This window comes from Temnothorax longispinosus, chromosome 9 (genome assembly GCF_030848805.1).
Source record: "Temnothorax longispinosus isolate EJ_2023e chromosome 9, Tlon_JGU_v1, whole genome shotgun sequence".
NCBI classification, from domain to species: domain Eukaryota; kingdom Metazoa; phylum Arthropoda; class Insecta; order Hymenoptera; family Formicidae; genus Temnothorax; species Temnothorax longispinosus.
This window is the reverse complement of record NC_092366.1, coordinates 13464981-13485274: the sequence shown is the minus strand read 5'-3', so window position 1 is coordinate 13485274 and position 20294 is coordinate 13464981. Positions and strand designations below refer to the sequence as shown.

Here is a 20294-nt window from a genome sequence, read left to right as displayed (position 1 = left end):
TATACAAAGTGGCATTACATTGAATATAGAGAAAACGTTGTTTTTGAACTTCGAGTTAAACTCATTTATTAAATTGGAGCCAAGATACAGTCTGTAGCCGAGGCAGTACTCTTACAATTATAAGATGATACCTATATTGTCTATCTGTTAAAATAAAAATTCTACTAGATTATTAATAGTTGATAGTATAAATCGAGAGCATTAGATATTTCGTCGCACTTAAAGATAGACTTCTTTCGTTTATAATATTGAATTTAGTAGCGCACTACTTGCACAAATAAAAAATTATTTGCAATAATATTAAAGCCTTTTTAAAGAAGACAAGATATAATTCTAAAAAAGAGATAGATAGATAGATAGATAGATAGATAGATAGATAGATAGATAGAGAGAGAGAGAGAGAGAGAGAGAGAGAGAGGGAGAGAGAGAGAGAGAGAGAGAGAGAGAGAGAGAGAGAGAGAGAGAGAGAGAGAGAGAGAGAGAGAGAGAGAGAGAGAGAGAGAGAGAGAGAGAGAGAGAGAGAGAAAGAGAGAGAGAGAGAGAGAGAGAGAGAGAGAGAGAAGAACATGATACATCTATTGACAAAATCGATCTCGAACGAGCTACATGAAAGAAATCTCTCCCCTTTTCTTTATTCGTCTCTAATTAATAATTTAAAAAATTATACGTTATACGTTATACAAAATTTAGTTAAGTACATAGTAAAAAGGTATCTGTTATATCTCTATTTGCAGATCACTAAAAGGATTTTAAGATGTGTACGTTCCGTTTATCTCTGTCCAGCCCAACGATAATCTCTCTAACATTGTAGATCATGTTTGAAATTAATTAATATCGTATGTATATGTGAGCTATATATTTATCTGTAATTTAGACATATCTGTACATTCTACGATTCTATAATTGTTGTACGCTATCATTTATACAATATATTATTAATCAGATATAATAACAAAAACAATATAGAAAACAGAATCCTCCTATTCTAATAAGAAACTTGATTTAATTAGAATAAATATGGGCTAGAAAGAGAGAGTTAGAAATTTGCTTTATAAACAGCATTTGCTGGGTTTTACGACTATAGTACATAAAAAGATATAAGCGGTAGAACTAAAGCGGTAAGCAAATCGATTAATTACAGTCGAGTGTTTCCGATCTCATATCGAGGCTTTTTTTATGTACTATGGCCTGTAAAGTGGTAAGACTGTTATCAGAAATTTCCTTGAGATATGTTTGCATTCTTTGATAAATAATGAGAAACTATCGACGAATATATTAGTCTTTGTGCAACGAATGTTAGAATATATTACTGCAACATTTAAATAATAATGTAATATGCCTGTTCTCTGTAACTAGCTCACATTAAATCTATCTATTCTATTATTATAACGGTAAAACGAGCCTTCACTCTGAAAGAACACCTCTTCCCTCTAATTTGTATATCGGCATTCGTAATTCGAACATTAACAAATCTCTCCGCTGCTTAGGATACTTTATACTTTATTTTGAATGTATCTTATCTACCATTGAACTGCTTACATACTGAGTGTCGGGTATTTCGAGGAATAATAATTCTAGATAGTTAGATAGTGGAACGTTTGTCAGAGTTAGCAGTTTAGGTAAAACGGGATCGGAGCTCAGAGTCAACGCTAATCTGCGCACTCTCACGAACGTATTACAAATTCAGCATCAGTATGGATTCTCAAACTACGGTTCGCACGCTACAATTCGCTCGACGAACGAGCTCGCGCTCTTTTTGTACTAGTAATCGATAGTGAAGACATCCCGTGTGACAAGAGTGTGTAATGGGACAACGGATTTATATACGTGTATATTGTCCAAGGGAAATTATACCATGAGCTCGAATCAATTCGAAAAATGCATTCTAAGTAATCTTCTGCGGGCACATTATTAAGTATACGAGTGATTAGTACCATAAACATCAACTATACAGTTATTGCTATGGAAGCAGTACGACGATTCAGAGCCTCGATAAATTCAACGAACTTATCACATACATATATATATAAACATAACATATACATATGACCAAATATATATGTATATATACATATACCTTTTTGTAGGCCGGTTCTACAATCAGTCGTATGTCGGAGTCGGATGTCGGAACGTAGCTGATGGTCCAATGAGGAAAATTCGTTTTCGAAAAAGAAAATTCTCTCATTGGACCATCGGCTGCGTCCCGAAATCCGACTACGACTACGACGTACGACTGATTGTAGAACCGGCCGTATATACATATATATATATATATATATATATATATATATATATATATATATGTATATATATCTGGTTACTTGTATATGTATATTTTATATCTTATATATTGTCTTTAATTAATCTAAACTATGTGTAGTGCTAAAATTACAATAGTTTTACTACAACTCATGTCACGTCGGTTAGATGTGTCGTAAATCCAGTTGAACTTATCGTCGGCATCGAAACAGCGTAACTCATAATACATTGTTATATAAACAGCTTTATAACGCGAAATCTGTCCTACTTATATTCATCTTTTTTATATATACATAGCACGTCTAGCGATAACTACAATCGATAACAACTAATACATTCTTATCAGCGTGGCGAGTATAGCAGCTTTTGCGGCCTGCGCAACACCCGCCATTCTGGATAAAATATATTTCATTGCATTCAACTTTTATCCAATTTACTTTTTCTCACCGAGTAATTAACTACATTTTATTGTCAATGCATTCGGAATGGTGTCGCTGTGCCGTCTTGCCTACGTTCATAACTTTCGTAAAATATCCACAAAAATCATTTCTGTCGAGCCTAACAAATTTCTCATTTGCACTCGTGTAACTTGATAGACTTACGAATCTTAAGAATCGCATTCGTTTTATCCCTTAATACAGTATTTACGAAAGTGTCTACGATCGTGTAACGATAAATACTTAAATACAAGTCAGCTTACAATGTACACGATTATAAAATTTACATTCGCGGAATAAGAATTATTAGTCAATAACAACTCTTCTCTATAATGACTGTTTTACTAGAAGTTTTTAATGGCATTGTTAATATGAGTTGCCATGTATATTTTGTTCCAATATAATATATATTTTCTCTCTTACATAACACATATAATATTAATCTAATATAGGAGAACTCATGTTTTATATATAAGTACTAGTTTAGTCGATTTATAACTAATGCGATTCTTATCGTTTCACTCGATTCCATCTATTCGGAAGTGCTTAAACTCTGCAACAATGTGACGTTCGTAAATACTTATTGGCAATTCTTTGCTGAGAAGCAAACAAGGCAAGGCGCCATTAAACACGTTCACAGGACGTCCGAATGAATTAACGAGTGCCACCGGTTAAAAGGCGAATTATTACATAATTGCTTATATTGACTCGCGTATATTTCTGTCGCATCTTTGCGTATAAGTACTTTATATTTTAAATAATTATACATACATGTCACATCCGCGCAAATGCATCACGGCATTTGACCGCGGCCTCTCCGACATCCCTCTTTTATTCATCCATACGCAAAAATTTACACAATTGAGAGATCGTCGCCATACTACTCCGCTTTGAAATATATGTTGTTGTTTTTTTTCGCTATATATGTTTATCTCGTTTACAGCATGTGCGTGTGTACCATGTGCATCGCACAGGTGATCGCATGTACATGTATCCGTTTTATCTCTCTCCCTTCGTGTAGATGTTTCCCATATGTGCGTTTTTGTGAGGATCGTAGTATAGCTAGCTTTTAGTTTCTTAATACGATAAAACTCATAGACGAAACACGAACGCTAAATAAATAACTAAAGAAACGTGCGTCATCCCATCGGACTCGGACCGAATGGCTTTCTCATAGCTGGTACCATTTCTTGTCTTTGTACTTGAGCATCAGTCCGTGAGCGCCCGCCGCAAAGTTCTCGGCCTCCGACGCCATGCGCGCGGACCGATCTTCGAGCTGCGACAGCTTCTCGCCGCGCTCCACGACCATCTGGTGTGCCATATTTACTTCGCCCGTTGCGCAAGAGACCCGTTCTCGCATAGCTTCGTTTGGTCCTGGAATATGTTTTGCCACTGTGCGCGACGCACGACCGCTAGATTCACCGACTGCAATCAGCATCGGTATAAGCGTTAGCTTGCTCCGAATTACTCATTTCTTCATTTTCAATTTGTTCGTTGCAAAAAGTAAAAAAAGTCTACTTACACAACTCTTCTCGATCGACACTCCTCGAGCCACCACCGAATAAACCTTTGAAGAAACTCTCTTTAGGCGGTTCTGGCATATCGTGGCCAATAAACAGATCACCCATCATCTCCGTCAATTCGCCGCTAATCAAATAGAAATATAGCTGATGTATAGAGTCATACTTAACGGTAGATAGAATGCGTCAATATGTGAATCCAATACATAAGACTAAACTTAATTTATTGAACTAAAAAGAAAATTGATGCACGTAAAACAATACCAGAATTCACTCGAAACGGAGAACTTCTGTATTTCCATCGGTGACGATAAGTATAAACCGTGGCCTCGATTGCTGAAGCAAAGCGTCTTTGCGATCCTGCAAAAAATATGCACAAGGCAGCTTTACTGCGATGCGTTGTTTCATAGGGCATATAATAGATTGCATATAAAATGACAATATCGGGGTACAACTGTAAAAGAGTGTCCAGTGTGCGGTTTTATATTACATGGCATAAAGCTTTGGTAAGTGGTAAAAATCAGAGGTTGATAGTTATAGAGGTTTTAACAGTTATAGAGGTGGCGCGAGAAACGCTTTCCTATGTGAAACATTATGAAGCTGGAAACAAAAATTGTGAAATCGAAAAGAGATGATAGTACATTGCACGCAAGGCACTTGTGTTGTGTTGTGTCAAGGTTTTTTTACGTGTGGTTAGCTGTACTTCATAGATGACTTACTGATCGGTATCGCCATTAACAAAGAGTTGATGACCCCATATGGTCAACATGGGGTCTACAATGCCGTGTTTTGTGGTCTGAAAACTGTTAGAGATTACAGAGACAGGAGGAAAGTGAGCGTACGACCGTACACGGGTCAATATAAGATTTACGTTATCAATGTTATCATTAATTAGCATTAACCCTTAAAACAGCCAGCCCAGTTATTTTCAAAAAGACTCTCTCTACATGTTCGCACGATATCTCTTATTCTCTGTATATGTATAAAAATTTGTAATATGAAACAGACGATAATGGTAAATGTTGCCTGAAAGTTCGTAGTGTAAGTTTTTGCGTAGATTCTGCTAAGTAAGAAATCGTAGACATGATACATGACAGAGATAGAGAAATTTCAAAATAAAAGTCATAGAATTTGCAGATGAAGAATTGCCATAGACAGTTTTATATCGCGTGGTTGTGAAACGTTGTGCGAAAGAGCGTAATCATAACCGACTCAAAGTATTTCCAATTTTAATTTTAAACAAGCAGATCCGCATTTTCATTCGTTTCACAACGCTGCATTCTCTGAAAATCTAGAGTATATGCTCTGAGATAAAGAGTGCAATAGAAGTGCTCGTAAAAAATGCTACAAATGACGCATGCTCTAATTGTGTTAAGGGTTAACGAGTGCGCTTATTGCAGAGAAAAGTCACATGCTAATATTATCGCGCGCGCGCGCGCGTTAATGGTTATTAATACACTTCTGAATAAATATTCATATAAGTATAGAGCAATATATATTAGTATGTATATAGATATATAAGTTATCGTCAACTCTCTTCATACTTTTTTATAGGCGATATTTCGTAAATAGCAAGTTATTAACATCGATAAAAAGATAAGCTGCTACGGATTTATGTAGCTCCTAGACATTCGTAATTCCTACTTAATATAGAAAGAAATATCCAGAAGTGTGCTATATTATCCATTTCTAAATACGTCTACACTCAATTTATTTATATAAATTTATGTTTCTAAAATATGTGTAATCATACATAGCTGAATCTTTATATCGCACAGAATGTTTAATAATTGCATACTTCTGGAGAATGCTATACACATATATAAATATAGGCGTAGAATTATTATGAATAGAATTTGATAGAAAATTGATAAATCGAAATACTCTTAAGAATAAGTACCTGATGGCTATAATATCGTTTCAGTAACGCATATACCTCTGGCTTTGGTACTTTATCTAGATCTACTCGATGATGCTAGCTAGTAGGTGAAGTTCAAATTTGCGTTTATTATTGTTCTACTGCGAATAAATATAAAGTTTAAATAATGAAAATAAGCAAAATTTCAATAGGATTAACTTATTTCATGCGCCGTAATAATGAAATATTCCAAATAAACTTGTAATATAACCAACTATACAAATGCAGAAGATAAATTTTGCTACGAAAGCTTTAATGATATCAATTTAAAATTGTCTTAATGCAGCAGATAAGCCTCCTCTTATAAACGATAAATAATTCGTCGCTGTTGTTTAATTTAAAAAAGAATTTCTGGCCTTTCCTTTACCTTTTGAAAACTAGCTCCTATTTTCTGTTTTCTAATAAGAATCAATATAATTACGTATAAAATACCATATTTAAAACTTATGATTTAATATAATATCAGCCGTCTTCCAACCTAATTGTAAAGCGTTAGAACCTCCTCTGTAAAGCGTTAGAACTGTAAAGCTTCATTGGCAATGATACTTTTACACAAAAAATATATATACAAAAATATATATTTTTCTGATTTTCTTAGTGTGAGATTAATGATAGAAACAATTTCTATGCAAATTTAGGTACCTATCCCTTAAAAAGCTAATTTCACTAATTTCAAATATATTTGTGGAAATATATCGTTATTACGAATATTAACATTACTAGCATGACATCGCTAATTTATGACTGCATCATAAATAGATATGCAGTGAATATTATTTTAATCTACATATAACATTTTTATACCATTCTTAACTATGTAGTATGTAATTTTCAATATTTTTATAAATATGTATATTATATTAAAAATAAAAAATGTAAAAGTTTTTGCGATATTACAATAGCATATAGTGCAACGCATCATGTGCAAATATTGCCACTATCATATTGCCTTGATAGCTAAAATAAAAGAATTAGGACAGATTAGAGTTACTTTTCTTACCTCAAATCTATAAGAGGTAGAAAATCAACGTCTATCAACGGTCTCAGGCTGGGTAAACTGTACGTTGTGATGTGACCATTCGAAACGTAACATACTAGACAGACGTTATCTAGACAGAAATGTTTCGTGAGGATGAGATATTGTAAAAGAATTGCACATTTTTAAATAATCACATGACAAATAATGAGCCGGCATGACAATTATATCTTTATTTGCGTTGCGCCTAAAAAAAAAAAAACATGGACTATACCTTTCAATGTTGTAACTTCTGCCTTAATTACGATATGAGTCTCTGCCAGTTGTTGCCTATATACACAATTTTGGGAGGGTAACGCCACAACTCTCGCTTGCTTCTCTGACACAAGTGCGACAAATTGTCTGTCCTCGAAATTGTCCCCACCGATTTGCGTGTTCGTCGACGGTGACATGCGGCTATTTGTACATTTTCCTTGACTCTCTTTAACAAAAATCCACATCGTTAATGGGACATACATATAGAAAAAACCTTCAAAACAAACGTAAAAATCACGGAATATATACAAAATCTAAAATCGCAATCTCTATACTCGCGGATATTAGTAAGTATAGGAAGTAAAGCCTACTATTCCGTTCTTTGCCATCCGTGCTCTCGTCTTTCCAGGACTCGTACGAATACGGGATCAGAGCGCCGTTGCAATCTAAGAATGACATCGATAGGATACAACCCTTGAGTTTGAAAGTAGATCCATCTGCACATAGGAAACACGCGTTAAACCGTATTACGTGCTGCGAATGATATAAAACAAGAAAAAACAGCCACAAAAGTAATATTTAAAATTGGCTAAATACTAAATATTTAAAAAAATCTGCTTACTACAGGTAGACACAACCACTGGGTGAGCATGACGTTCGCTGTGGGCAGGCGTATTGAATATAACAGTCTGTACAGATCCCAGAGACGTGCCAATCCATAACGTCGGCATGCCGCTTGTATCTTAAAAAAATAATTAAATTATCATAAATAATCCACCGCATAACGCGTTGTCCAATACGTCTGATACAACGTCTATAATTAATATGTTTTGTACTCATACAATTTTGACTTTTTTTTAATTCTTGATATTTGTTTTAAACAAGACCTTGTTTACAAAAACAAAAGAATCAATAATAATTATTTGCATGATCAGACTAGTGTACATTAATAAAAAGATGCATAACGCGGATATGCGTGAAACAATTTACGAGCGATTTACGATTTTTTAAAGCAAAGTTTACGCTGATCTACGTACCGTTTTTTTTCGTATAAGAATCCGCAAATGTAAGGCAGCTTATGGTTTCTGTGGTGATGTTTTCGAGGGATGACATACTCGAACTCCTTGATCGTTGGAAGGAGCCGTCGAATTTGTCTATCCGACCAGCGGTCCCAAAAGAAAATGCTCGATTATTTATAGAATAAGGCGCGCTACTTCTTTCCGGGCTACTAAGAAGCATGCACAATGACTATCGAAATTATATTTTTCGACACGTTTACATCGTCTTTACGTAGTGTATACCGCAAAGTGTAAACTAGTGAAGTCAGAACACTTATCAGAGACAGCGCAGCTTCAAGAGGACAGTAATAATAATGATCGTGACAATGAAAATGCTGATTATGGCAACGACGATGACAATGACAATAATAATAATAATAATAATAATAACAGCGACAGCAACAACAATTATCACGATCAAGATCTCTCGACCGCAGTTCACGTATTAATTATCCTTCATACACTTTAGACTCATCAGGAATATCAAGTCAATTATACAAAAATTTACACAGATGCATACAACGACGCACGCCACATTCAAACATACGCACACACGAACGCATAGTATCACGTCCAATTAGCGCAGAATTAGAGATTTATCGTTCACAGACTAAGTCTTGAATAAGTAAGCTAGGTAGTAGACGAGTGACACGAGAAGAAGAATCACTCTTGCATGCACGCGTAAGATATCCGGCCGATCACCGGATTGTGTGGTGATGAAAGTGTCGTCGACATCGATCAAGTTCTCCGTAATGTAAATATAAACTGAACCAAATCAATACATCTTGTAGCCGATGCAATTTTTTGAAGACGAGATTCGTGAAAAATACTTTAAGATACTTTATATAAATAATTCTGTAAAATAAACGAACGTATGTTATGCAGGTAACATATCATGTATTCGAATATAATTCAATACAGTACGTTACCTAATGTCACATACGAGTTGGTTCTTGAATTGAATCCACATGTAATTGTCTTACTGCACATATATAATGGATATATAGCCGTATTGTTGGAAATAATTGTCTCTATCCATTCAACAATTGTAAATTAAATTAAAATATTTTAAATAAAACATTTGTTTGTGAAATACTGCGACAAAACACGATACGAAAAAGGTGAGATTATTTTTCTAACGGAAAACTTAGATCTGAGATTCTGCCGATGGCAAATATGGTTCTTAGAAAATAAATTAGCATGTAGCGCGATATCGGTGGTGTCAGAGTCAGGTTTTAGAGGAGTTGCATGAGAATATCAGTCCTAGTTTTCGTGTAATAACACGATAGAAGATAACATTAATATGCGAAAGGATCGTTTCACAAATGCGGACAGAACGATAAGCTTTATGACAAAAACATGTATTGTTCGAGACGAGAAGATGTTAACCGGTGATACTCGGTCCCTCCGACATGTTTGCACATTCACCGTGCACAGTCCATCCTATTTATCAGTATATTCACATTAGGTGCATCTTAGATTGTGCATCGAGCTGAGAGAAGTAATTATCTGAGAGATGCAACGTTATAGACCACATCTATGAAAGAAGCAGAAATCAAAAGTTTGCCAAATAGGCGAAAAGAGCAGGAAAGAGTATCTCTTTTCGAGGGTGCAGTGTGACAACTAGAAATCACGCAGTCTAGACGGTGTGCCATTTCGTGTTTATTTAGAAAAGGTTCCACTAAAGAGCATATACAAGTCAGAAAGAAAGAGATGCATCGTAGTGAGAACTACCGAAGTCACTTTCACACTCAGATCAGGTAAAGACCAGACAGTATCTATTGAGTCTAGACAATAGAAAAACGTATGTCGTGCTGGAAGGATCTCGGGAACAACGTTGCTTTTACGTGCAACAAATCAACTTTATAACAAATCACAAAGAAAAAAATACAAGTTATTAAAAAATGACTAGTTCAAGTCAGTCTCGAAATTGATCCGAAGTTTATTTCCCAATGAAAAGGAGAAATAAAAATATCGTAGAAATAGATACACGAAACGATGTTAAAGAATTAAGGGCCACTTCGACCAAGCTCTGATTAACTTAATCGATAATTAGTCCATCGGGAATGACCAATCGCATTTGCCAATCTGCTTAATGAGAAAATGTGATTGGTCATTTCCAATGGACTAATCAACGATTAAGTTAATCGGAGTTTAGTCGAAATGGCCCTAAGTAACATAGAAGAATGAATATACATGACATTACTAACGTGAGAGAAAAAAGATTAAATAACAAAGTTAAATTATTAAATTTTTCAAATTAGACGTATAATTTAATATGCAGCAACTTTGCGCAAGAGATCCGCACTCTCCGAGCTTGAAAAAAATTCGATCCGAAAAGAATCGCTCTATAGTCACAATGAAATCAAACTAAAGATCAAGCGATCAGAGAGAGAAATAGTTTTCCCATTCGGTGTCACAGAAAGAACAATATATATCGGTAGTCTACGTAGTGGTTAGTCCATAGATAAATACAGTTACAGTGGCCTGTATCGGTAATACTACCAAAGCTGCTATACTGTCTGGTGTTGGTGAGGATATTCTGGTAGTTCAAAGACGCTTGAGGGACGGCTGAGGGGTAGCTTCTCATCTCCGTGCTACGCTGAGCGTAGAATAGCGAAACTGTCGGAAAAGCGGCGGCAGCACCCGTGGCGGAGTCCACTTCGAAGTGGGTGGTAGCGGTGCTCAGACACTTCTGGAGCTTCCTTATGCCCTGGGTGCGCGGGTGACGTTGATCTAACGTGACACCCTTGCGCGACACCGTATTAATTTCCTCGTCGGTGCCGCTAATCGCGCCGGCGGCGGCATTACGGATACCCGAGCGAGTTACATTAACACCAGCACTAGGGCCTCCACCACCGTCATTATTGTTAGCGCCGTTGGTGCCGCTGCCACCGGTGCTACAACCATCACTATTATCACCATTGTCACCTCTCTCACCTCTCTCACCACCAACACCCACTGTACTTCTTCCTGTCACCGGCAATACGCACATCCCGTTCATCTACAAATCAGGTGACAAGTCAAACGTGAAGGAAACATACGACACGGTCATTGCTTTTGTTTATAAAGCAAATTTGTGTGTGAACTGAACTCTTTGGGATATGAAAATGTAATAAACGCGCGGGTTTTCTATCAAGCTTTCATCAAAACGCAAGTAACAAAAGCACGTGAAAAATAAATTTTCATATTCGTTTTTAATTTTCGCTTGCCAGATTGTTGTATCACACGGGCAAATATTTGCACATTATTTTATTATTTATATTCACTTTTTATAAAACGTATAGAATTATATAGAAATATATATATACGTCAAACAAGATACAAAAATACTTTTTATCATAATATTGATTAACTAAGAATGTAAATGGAACTGAAACGATCATACAAGCTTAATAGAAATATTGAAAATATTAAATACTAAATAATATCAAACGAAACAGTGTAGAAATGTATTTTATCTGTAACGGTATCATGTTTAAGAATATTTAAGCAAATTTATTTAAATATTACAATTAATATCGGTATAGAACGTGCTAAAACGTAAATCTAAACGTTTTCATAAATTTAAATATATAAATTTGAATTCCCACCCTAAAATCGAAGAGAATCAAGCTATAAATAATGAATAATGTGTCAATAAAACTAAACCAATAAGCTGAGAATCGCTGGCGGGAGAAATGTTGATTACTCCGACATTACGACAATGCGATTACTCTTACTCCCTTGTTTGCCTCAACTATTAAATGATGCATATACGCGACAACGTTTTAATAAAGAAATCTCATTTGCCTACTCGTTGAAAGGTTCTTATGTACATACATCGTTCGCGATAACATATCGAAAAACGCTCTTCTCACGTTGTTTCGATAGCAATGACACAAAAACGTATCTTCGTCTCAAGCAGATGCTGCGTGACACTATTTGGGAAGCGATATAACTCGTCAGAGCCGTGATGAAAGTGGACATTTGTGCGTATGACACAATCGCAGCACATCGGGAGTTTCATTAGACAGGAAAAATCAAAAAATCGACACTTCTCTCTTCCACCTCTCTGCGACTCTGCGTTCCGTCATGCGGAAATGAACGACAGAGATCCCTCGATAAAGACCGAACCAAAAACACTTCCGTTCAGCTCGATTGGACTTTGTCTCGACTATCCGAGACTTGTGTCGAGCAAGCTCGATATAATAGTTCATTGTTGCTGTCTGCACTGAGGCTGACATCACGGAAGATCTTGGCGAGAGGAAAATGTAACGATAAACAACCTGCTCGTGTTGTACACCTCGTGCTTGGTTGCTCGCTATGTGGAATATATATCAGCATATTATGCAGAGTCCTCTATAGCAGTCAGTCAATGTCGAGATACAAATTTGAAATAAAAATTTGAATACACTCGCAAAAGCGTCCTGTCAAGAGCGTCTTATAACACGCGCCTTAATATAATTTAATAAAAGATAAAGATGACCTCTTGTGTCCCGTTGTCATTGATGATGCGACGACCATCAGTGTTATTATTATTATTACTATTGCTATTTGCGTGCAAACCATCGAAAAAATTTCCAAAAGCTTTGAAAGCAATGTTGTACCGAGAGAAAGGTGTCTGGATAATATAAGAAGTTGGAAAATAAGAAGAGAGAAAGAAATCAATAGTGATTCTACATGTAGATTTGAAGGCAAGTGGATGTATACGCTCGATGTTAATAGTTCACGAATAGAATCCGATCTCTGGATTATACCATGACCGAGCTATAGGACGACAAGAACTCTCTGCCTATTAATTTGTAATGTGTATTCGTAACATCTTGACGATCTTGACTGAGATCTCGGTACTCAAGGAGTGTACTTTTCTCTCGGTGATAAGAACAACTGCCAAAAATATGAAAAACCTTGTTTTTACCTGAATCGACCTTGCTGTCGGGGAAGACCGCAAAATTGATTTGAACCTGAAAAAGTGTTAAAGTAGAATCTCTTCAAATTCGTATTTGCAGTGTAATATTGTGAATGGGGGACTTGGCGCCGGTACGGACAGGTTCGCGTTATCTCCTGTTGATATTTCCGCGAGAGCGAGAGGGGGGGGGAGAAGGGTCTTTCCCACATTTTGCGAGCATATAAGAACAATGTTTACAAGTAGCCATAAAACTTGGAATGGAGTTGACACAAATGGATACCAAGACCAAATGGGAGCGATGCACTTTCAAAATATCTACTATGCATTCCAGGTACTGGTAACCTAGGGGGTGGGAATACTAGAAATCTTAAGTGATACGGCTTTTTTTCCGACCTATTGACCTATTGACCTATCGACCAGAGCGGTTGCAAACTAAGAGTGATTCGGCAGGATAATAGCTTTAAGAAAAGGCAGTCGATGCAGTTTAGTGAAGCGTTGACATCCTTTAAAATGTATTCTTCTGAAAATAGTATATCAGAGACATATATTTTTACGGATATAAATTCAACGTACAATAACGTAGACATGTGTTTGCGCCCGAAAAACTTTTGCCCGCGTATCTTACAATTAGGCGTAATTTACCACAGCCTGTCCCAATAAATTCATAGCTCTGCCTTCACAGTTAGACCAACGAAACTTGCAATATTATGCTGAATTGTGACACTGACTTTGTTATTTAAACGATAGACCGTGAACACTTTATAGTTTAGAGTGTAATCTGGCACCCTCTGATCCAAATCAGAAATGCATTTTAAAGAATTATCATTTTCAACATAAATCGCGCGTATTGTATTATCCTCTAGCGGGGAAATTGTCTGCACTCTTCTATAAATTATCAGGCCTTTTCTTCACAATCGAAGAAACGTCGACACACTTCGGACGTGCCTAATCGTAATGTATCGATGAACTTATTGACTGACCATTATATTAGACTCTACATTTTGCGTGACCAGATTTCACATCAGTCTCTTATTCCACATAACTATAAAATATTTGCGTTACAGGAAATATCTAACAATTTCATTTCATGTTTTAATCTCACGATCGATGATATCTACGATATATTTCTGCTATCAAGTTCTTGCAAATACCTTGTTTTAAAGAGCTACAGTCGTGAATTATCATCCTTTCGTTCTATCGATATTTAATATTAAAAAATAAATACTCACGGAAATCAAATTTAAATAAATATATAAATAAATTGATGTGCATATGATAATTTTGTATAAGTCATCATTTTCACATTGCACATGTTGAAATATATGAAACACATGCTTTTCAAATACACGATAAAAATAAAATAAATTGCTAATCATTTTCTCTCGTTTAATGACGTATAGGAATCAATCAAAATCATGTATCAACAGTATTTCAATTGCATTATAATTGCGTTGCTATCTCATCAATATGCACTGCATTAGACATGCAATAAATAAAAAATACTAATAACGGATAACTATGGAAATTTGCGAGCTATTTTACTCAATTTTAGGTATATGCGAGCATATTATTAGATTTATATAGAGTCCAAAAAGTTCTAAAAGTTCTTGCTATCTTGCATTAATATTTAATATTTATTTGTGTTTAACCAAAACTAATCTATCGTTTATAAAGTTTAGAGTTGTCAACAATTATTGCAAGGATTTTCTTGCAAGAGTACATATATATTAGAAGCTCATTGTCACCTGTGTATTGACTGATTCATCTAAACATTAACTGTTTCGCATAAACCTTTGTGATGATAGCATGTTATAATGAAAACCAATATTGGGTAATGTAAAATAATTTCATGTTTTTCACAAAATTGCAAAAAAAAATATTTATTCTATATAATTAATGATCAAATTGGAAAATCTCTCCATTTAATATTCCAACAATATAAAACTCGATAATAATAACAACAAATCCTTGAGTTAAATTTTGAGAAAAAGAAAACGATAATATAATATAATAGAATAAATTTACTCTGTTTGCTTTGATTGAATTAATATCGAGTGAAGTTTCAATACGCGAAATTATACATCAGTACTCGAATTGATTAATTTTGAAATCACTCATTAATTTATTGCGATAAAATTTACCCAATTTTGGCGGAGATGCAGTTAGTGTGAGTTGTGTTAACGTTTCCTCTGGAAATAATTTTGAACGCATCTAAGAGCATCCTAGGCTTTGTGTTAAAAAAAAAGAGGCAGAAGCACGTCCAGGGCCAGCCGAGCTCTCTCTATGGTTAGTCTACACCCACCACATGTTCTCAGTCACAGATACAAATGCAATTTTATTGTTAATCGCACGCTTCCCGATCGAGGAAGGCTTCGATTGTTAGTAAGATTAATTACACGCACACATTCACATTTAACGTGAAAAATCTAACGAAGTAATATATCTCTAAGGACACACGGACGACACATAACGCTCTTCTACGTTAAATGTATAAACACTTACTGAATCTTCTTATAAGATTGCCGGTGAATGATTCGGAGGTAGCTCTCTCGGAAGTACTCTCCTCGCATCTTAGGTCACAAACGGTTGGCTCGTTCTTGGAAAATTTTAGATTCGGCACCGAGAGCAAACGACCCTCTCTCTTCGCCTGTTTGATCTTGGCGATATATTTCAATCTCGACGGTTTTAGCTCGTGTTCGGGCAAAGACAGATTCATCGGTCTTACTGCCTCGGTTTTTATGCCGATATTGTCATTGCTCATTATCGTTTTCTCGTTCTCAGTCTCCGTTGGGCTTCTAGCCTCTTGGATGTCTTGCTTCCTGTCATCGGTCTGAGGACTCTCGTGTCCAGGAGACTGGCTCTCCGGCGACAGCGAGGACTCAGAGTCAACGCTTTCGACCGGCGATAGTGAACGACTCGTGCTGGCCGCTTCGTTGATATTGCAGTAAAACGTGGAAGACTTTTGACTACCAGTATCGCCGCCTATCTGCTGGCATTGGGGTACTTGCATGAGCCCCGATGACGAGCTCTTTCGGAAACATAAATATGTACATTGTAAAACGATATTAAATTTATATAAAAAAGCAGGAATACAATTTTACTAATAAAAAAAAAGCAATTTCCGACATAAGCGCTCAAGATTAATTTTTTTACACAAGTTTTTTTATAATTAAGTGTGATTCCATGTAATATAAGATTAAATATCTTTTTCATAAACTTTTAAATCAAACAGGAAAGAAACATTGCCTTTACGCTGATCTATTATACTTATAAGAATAAGAATATAAACAATGCAGAGATATGAGAATGCAATGGCTGAATCGTAAGCTAGCGCTAAAAACGTTGTAAGATATTTCGCGTAGACCACATAGTAACAATAGAATGTAGAAACAATAGAAATACGTAAAATTATTGACGGCATAAAGAACGATAAGCACGTATTAAAAAAAACATACAAGTACCCCATTCTGAGAAGACACCGAGGATGGTGTAAAAGTATTTTTGATCTTCAGATCAACCTTGCTTAGTTGTCTCTTGAGACTAAATCCTTTCCAACCTTGGCTTTTCTGACACTCGTCACCGTTAGAAATGTTACCCGCTTTATTGGATTCGTTTGTGGTTTCCTCTACGCTCGGTTTATCGCTACTGTTTCCAGTCTGACTCTCATTGCGAGGGCACTGTTGCTGTTGCTGTACTTGTTGGATCGAATCCGCTACCCTTGTAACTACTGGCTCGAATTCCATCGCGGATTCTCGCTGGCTCTGATGGATTTAAGATGTTGGGCTTTGCACAATCAATCAGTTCGTAGGTAAAAAAAATGGTATATACATTAGACCTAATTCTAAGAACGGACGGTTAAAAATGTCTTTATGCAATTTTTTCGCGTTCGTGTTCCGTAAGTGTCCACTAGTGGTGTAGACTAATCCCTTATTAATCGTGCTGTCGTACGATCTGCCGTGTCTGTGAAAAACGCGTGAAGTAGAAACATGCCTTCTAGATTCTAAGCATAATATCAAATAATTCAAAACTGAAAGCTATCGCAAACGTATGGTCACTTGTCACTTCCCAGGCTCGTGAAAAACTTGAACCGAAGAGTGCAGACAGGACAGTGATGAGATTCAGGGTTTTCTTTTTTTGTATGTGTATAAATCTGCCTGCTTATAAGATAGATGCCTAAAATGCCTAAGATGCTCGTAGAGACGTAGGCCTTCGATATTGCTAATCAATGAAATATCGTAATGTATCATTGTATAAATGAAGATTATGTCAAACTTATATCACGCTTTTTTAATGATTATTCGCAATGAATAAACTTTTGAGACACATGTAGAGTATTTCAGAATTATTGGCATTTCTTTGAATCGTTATCGAGCATTGAATTCCAATTTGGATAATAAACGATCAAAACCAATTGATTAAAGAGTGTTGAGAATACATATGTATATACGGATATTCAAAAATATCGCACATTGTTATTACGCCTGATATATGATTCATAAATGAAAAAAAAATACAGTTAATTGTGCTGGCATCTTCATGCATATATGAATTATTAATAGTCTTTGCTGAGGGTGTCTGCAATTTTCTCGATAAGAGAACAATATGAAATAGCAAATATTGACTTTCGGTGAACATTACAAATCCCTGGAAAGGAAAATCCCTAATTTATGAAAAATATAATATGAAACCAGCTTATACGTAGTCGAATTAACATACACATTTCATATCTGTGTGCAAATTACAAATCTTATCTACATGTTCGTGTAAAACAAATAAAAAGAAAACCAACAAAATTATATATAATATATATAACCAACAAAATATTTTATATATACACATTATATATATATATATATATATATATATATATATATATATATATACACTAACATTTATATGTACTAAGCATGCAAGTACACAGATATAAATATTGCTGGAAGGTAACTGGATACTGGATCCATAAAATAGCTCTGCGAACAGTTGTACCATTTGTTCGATAATAATTCTCGCTCGATTTGCTTTAAACATACATGAAAAGTTAGAGATGATCTTAAACAATGTGCTATATAATGTATGCATTACATCAGTAAGATGACAGTACTAGGCGTTGATAAAAGTAGGAAAATGTTACATGTCTATTATTACATGTCAAATTATTTTATGGATATAATTGGATATTGCAAGTATTTGTACGGTTTAACAAATTTACTTTCACAACTAATACGGGAATTAAAGTTAATTTTTAGCAATATTCACAAAATTTAATACCACAATACGAAATATACAATGATTTAATTTGGTCCAGTATCAAAGTGTGAATATAACTTGCTAAAATTGTATTGTTATTTACTTATTAGCAATTAATTTAATTGTTGTATTGGAAATGATTTACCTACAATATTAAGGGGGTTAAAGAGAATCAGAAATGTTAAGAATTGCGTAAAATTAAAAATAGGTATAAACTATTTTTGAATAATGTCAGCATCTGAATTTTTTTAGATTTCTTCAAATTTTCGTTATAAATCGATATCAAAACATGTATTTAATCGAAATTTACTTAAATAGGATAAGGAAAATTCAGCACAATATAGATAGATTTCTTTTATGTTACATCTCAAGTATGTTGGCTTCAAGTGCTTTGCTGTATAAAATATATACATAGAAAATTACGCGACGTAAAAGTGATATTAAAAAATCTAGAATTTTGTCACAAATGTTCTCAAAAACTAACCGGTGAAAAAATGTAAAAAAATTCACATGCTGATATTATTTATAAAAGAGCTTATGTTTTAAATTTTGTGCAATTCTTAACATTTCTGATTCTCCTTACAACTTCCTTAAATGACGAAGCTTCTACTTTCAATATTCATTACCTAATCATACAAAAACATAATAAAATGTCCTATTTTACTTGTAACATTTGTGTATCGACATATCTTTAATCACCTGCTAGATATTTCATCAATAATTGTGCAATGCTGACATTTACTGATGTGATACACATATGTAGCTGAAACATGTTATAATTATTATTCCACAAACACGTTTTTTTGGTCGTACTAATAAATTATTGTACAGACACTAAAAATATTTCTTTATAAAAATATTTGTTTTATATTATCTAAAATGACGAATTTCTGCTTTCTAACATCGTACTACTATCAACATTACGATAAGACAAATATAATACAAATTTTTAAATTCTGTTACTAAATTAATATAATAGTTAACATAACAGTATAACAAACATTAATTAGCTTCAACTGCTGCTGCGAAATGCAAGCAGCAAATTAAATGTATAAAGAAAGAATACCCATCTAAACGCGAGATATATATCTTAATACTTCTTAATAACATTTAATAATCCTTCTTCATAACATTTTAACTTTTTAAACATATTTTCCTAAATACTTGATATACGATGCTTTGTCATCTCAATGACATCCCAAATTGGACACTTGACGTAATTTTTTGTCGTATAACACATCATATACATAGATACATAAATTACATGAACATTGCAAATGTTTCACGTAAGATTTATGTTGTACATTTATATTTCTCATGCATTATTGTGTTATGTTAATAATTTCTAATAATATATATTGTATGACAAACGTTTACAAACAATGTTGTAAATTTTTATAAATAATGTAATATATGTACATATATATTGCATTCATTTTTTACAAAGTAACATTTAGTTTTTCAAAGCAAATTAATTATAAATTATAATGTCAATATTATTAATTACATTTATATTATTTCTATGATCATAGTTATAAATACTTTGAGTTTACATTTTTGTATCAAGTCTATGCACATGCACAGATTCCATCAAATGTTTATATGAGAATTGTTATTATCCTTATTATGTATTAACTAAATAACTAATGTTAAGTAACTAATGTTTCTAGTTCTGCTTTTCTACTTTTCCATTTGTCCATCTGTACTCAGTTACTACATTCAACATCTTATTA

General features: G+C 34.5%; 1 protein-coding gene across 8 annotated transcripts in view; it reads right to left on the bottom strand.

The window, feature by feature from the left end:
- Positions 1-458: 458 nt before the first annotated feature.
- Positions 459-20294, bottom strand: part of Tomosyn (syntaxin-binding protein tomosyn) — a 41036-nt gene continuing 21200 nt past the window's right edge. For 2 of the 8 annotated variants that reach the window (XM_071789271.1, XM_071789277.1), the window contains 11 exons: positions 16776-17075; positions 15817-16342; positions 8403-8528; positions 7988-8107; positions 7737-7862; positions 7385-7591; positions 7135-7243; positions 4936-5019; positions 4481-4576; positions 4219-4343; positions 459-4121 (listed from right to left, as the gene is read on the bottom strand). In XM_071789271.1, coding sequence (XP_071645372.1) covers positions 3868-4121; positions 4219-4343; positions 4481-4576; positions 4936-5019; positions 7135-7243; positions 7385-7591; positions 7737-7862; positions 7988-8107; positions 8403-8528; positions 15817-16342; positions 16776-17075 — 2073 coding nt within the window. In that variant the 3' untranslated portion in view covers positions 459-3867. Of the gene's footprint in view, positions 4122-4218; positions 4344-4480; positions 4577-4935; positions 5020-7134; positions 7244-7384; positions 7592-7736; positions 7863-7987; positions 8108-8402; positions 8529-10928; positions 11428-13323; positions 13370-15816; positions 16343-16775; positions 17076-20294 lie in introns of all 8 variants that reach the window. The other 6 variants (XM_071789278.1, XM_071789279.1, XM_071789275.1 and 3 more) reach the window with 4 other exon arrangements.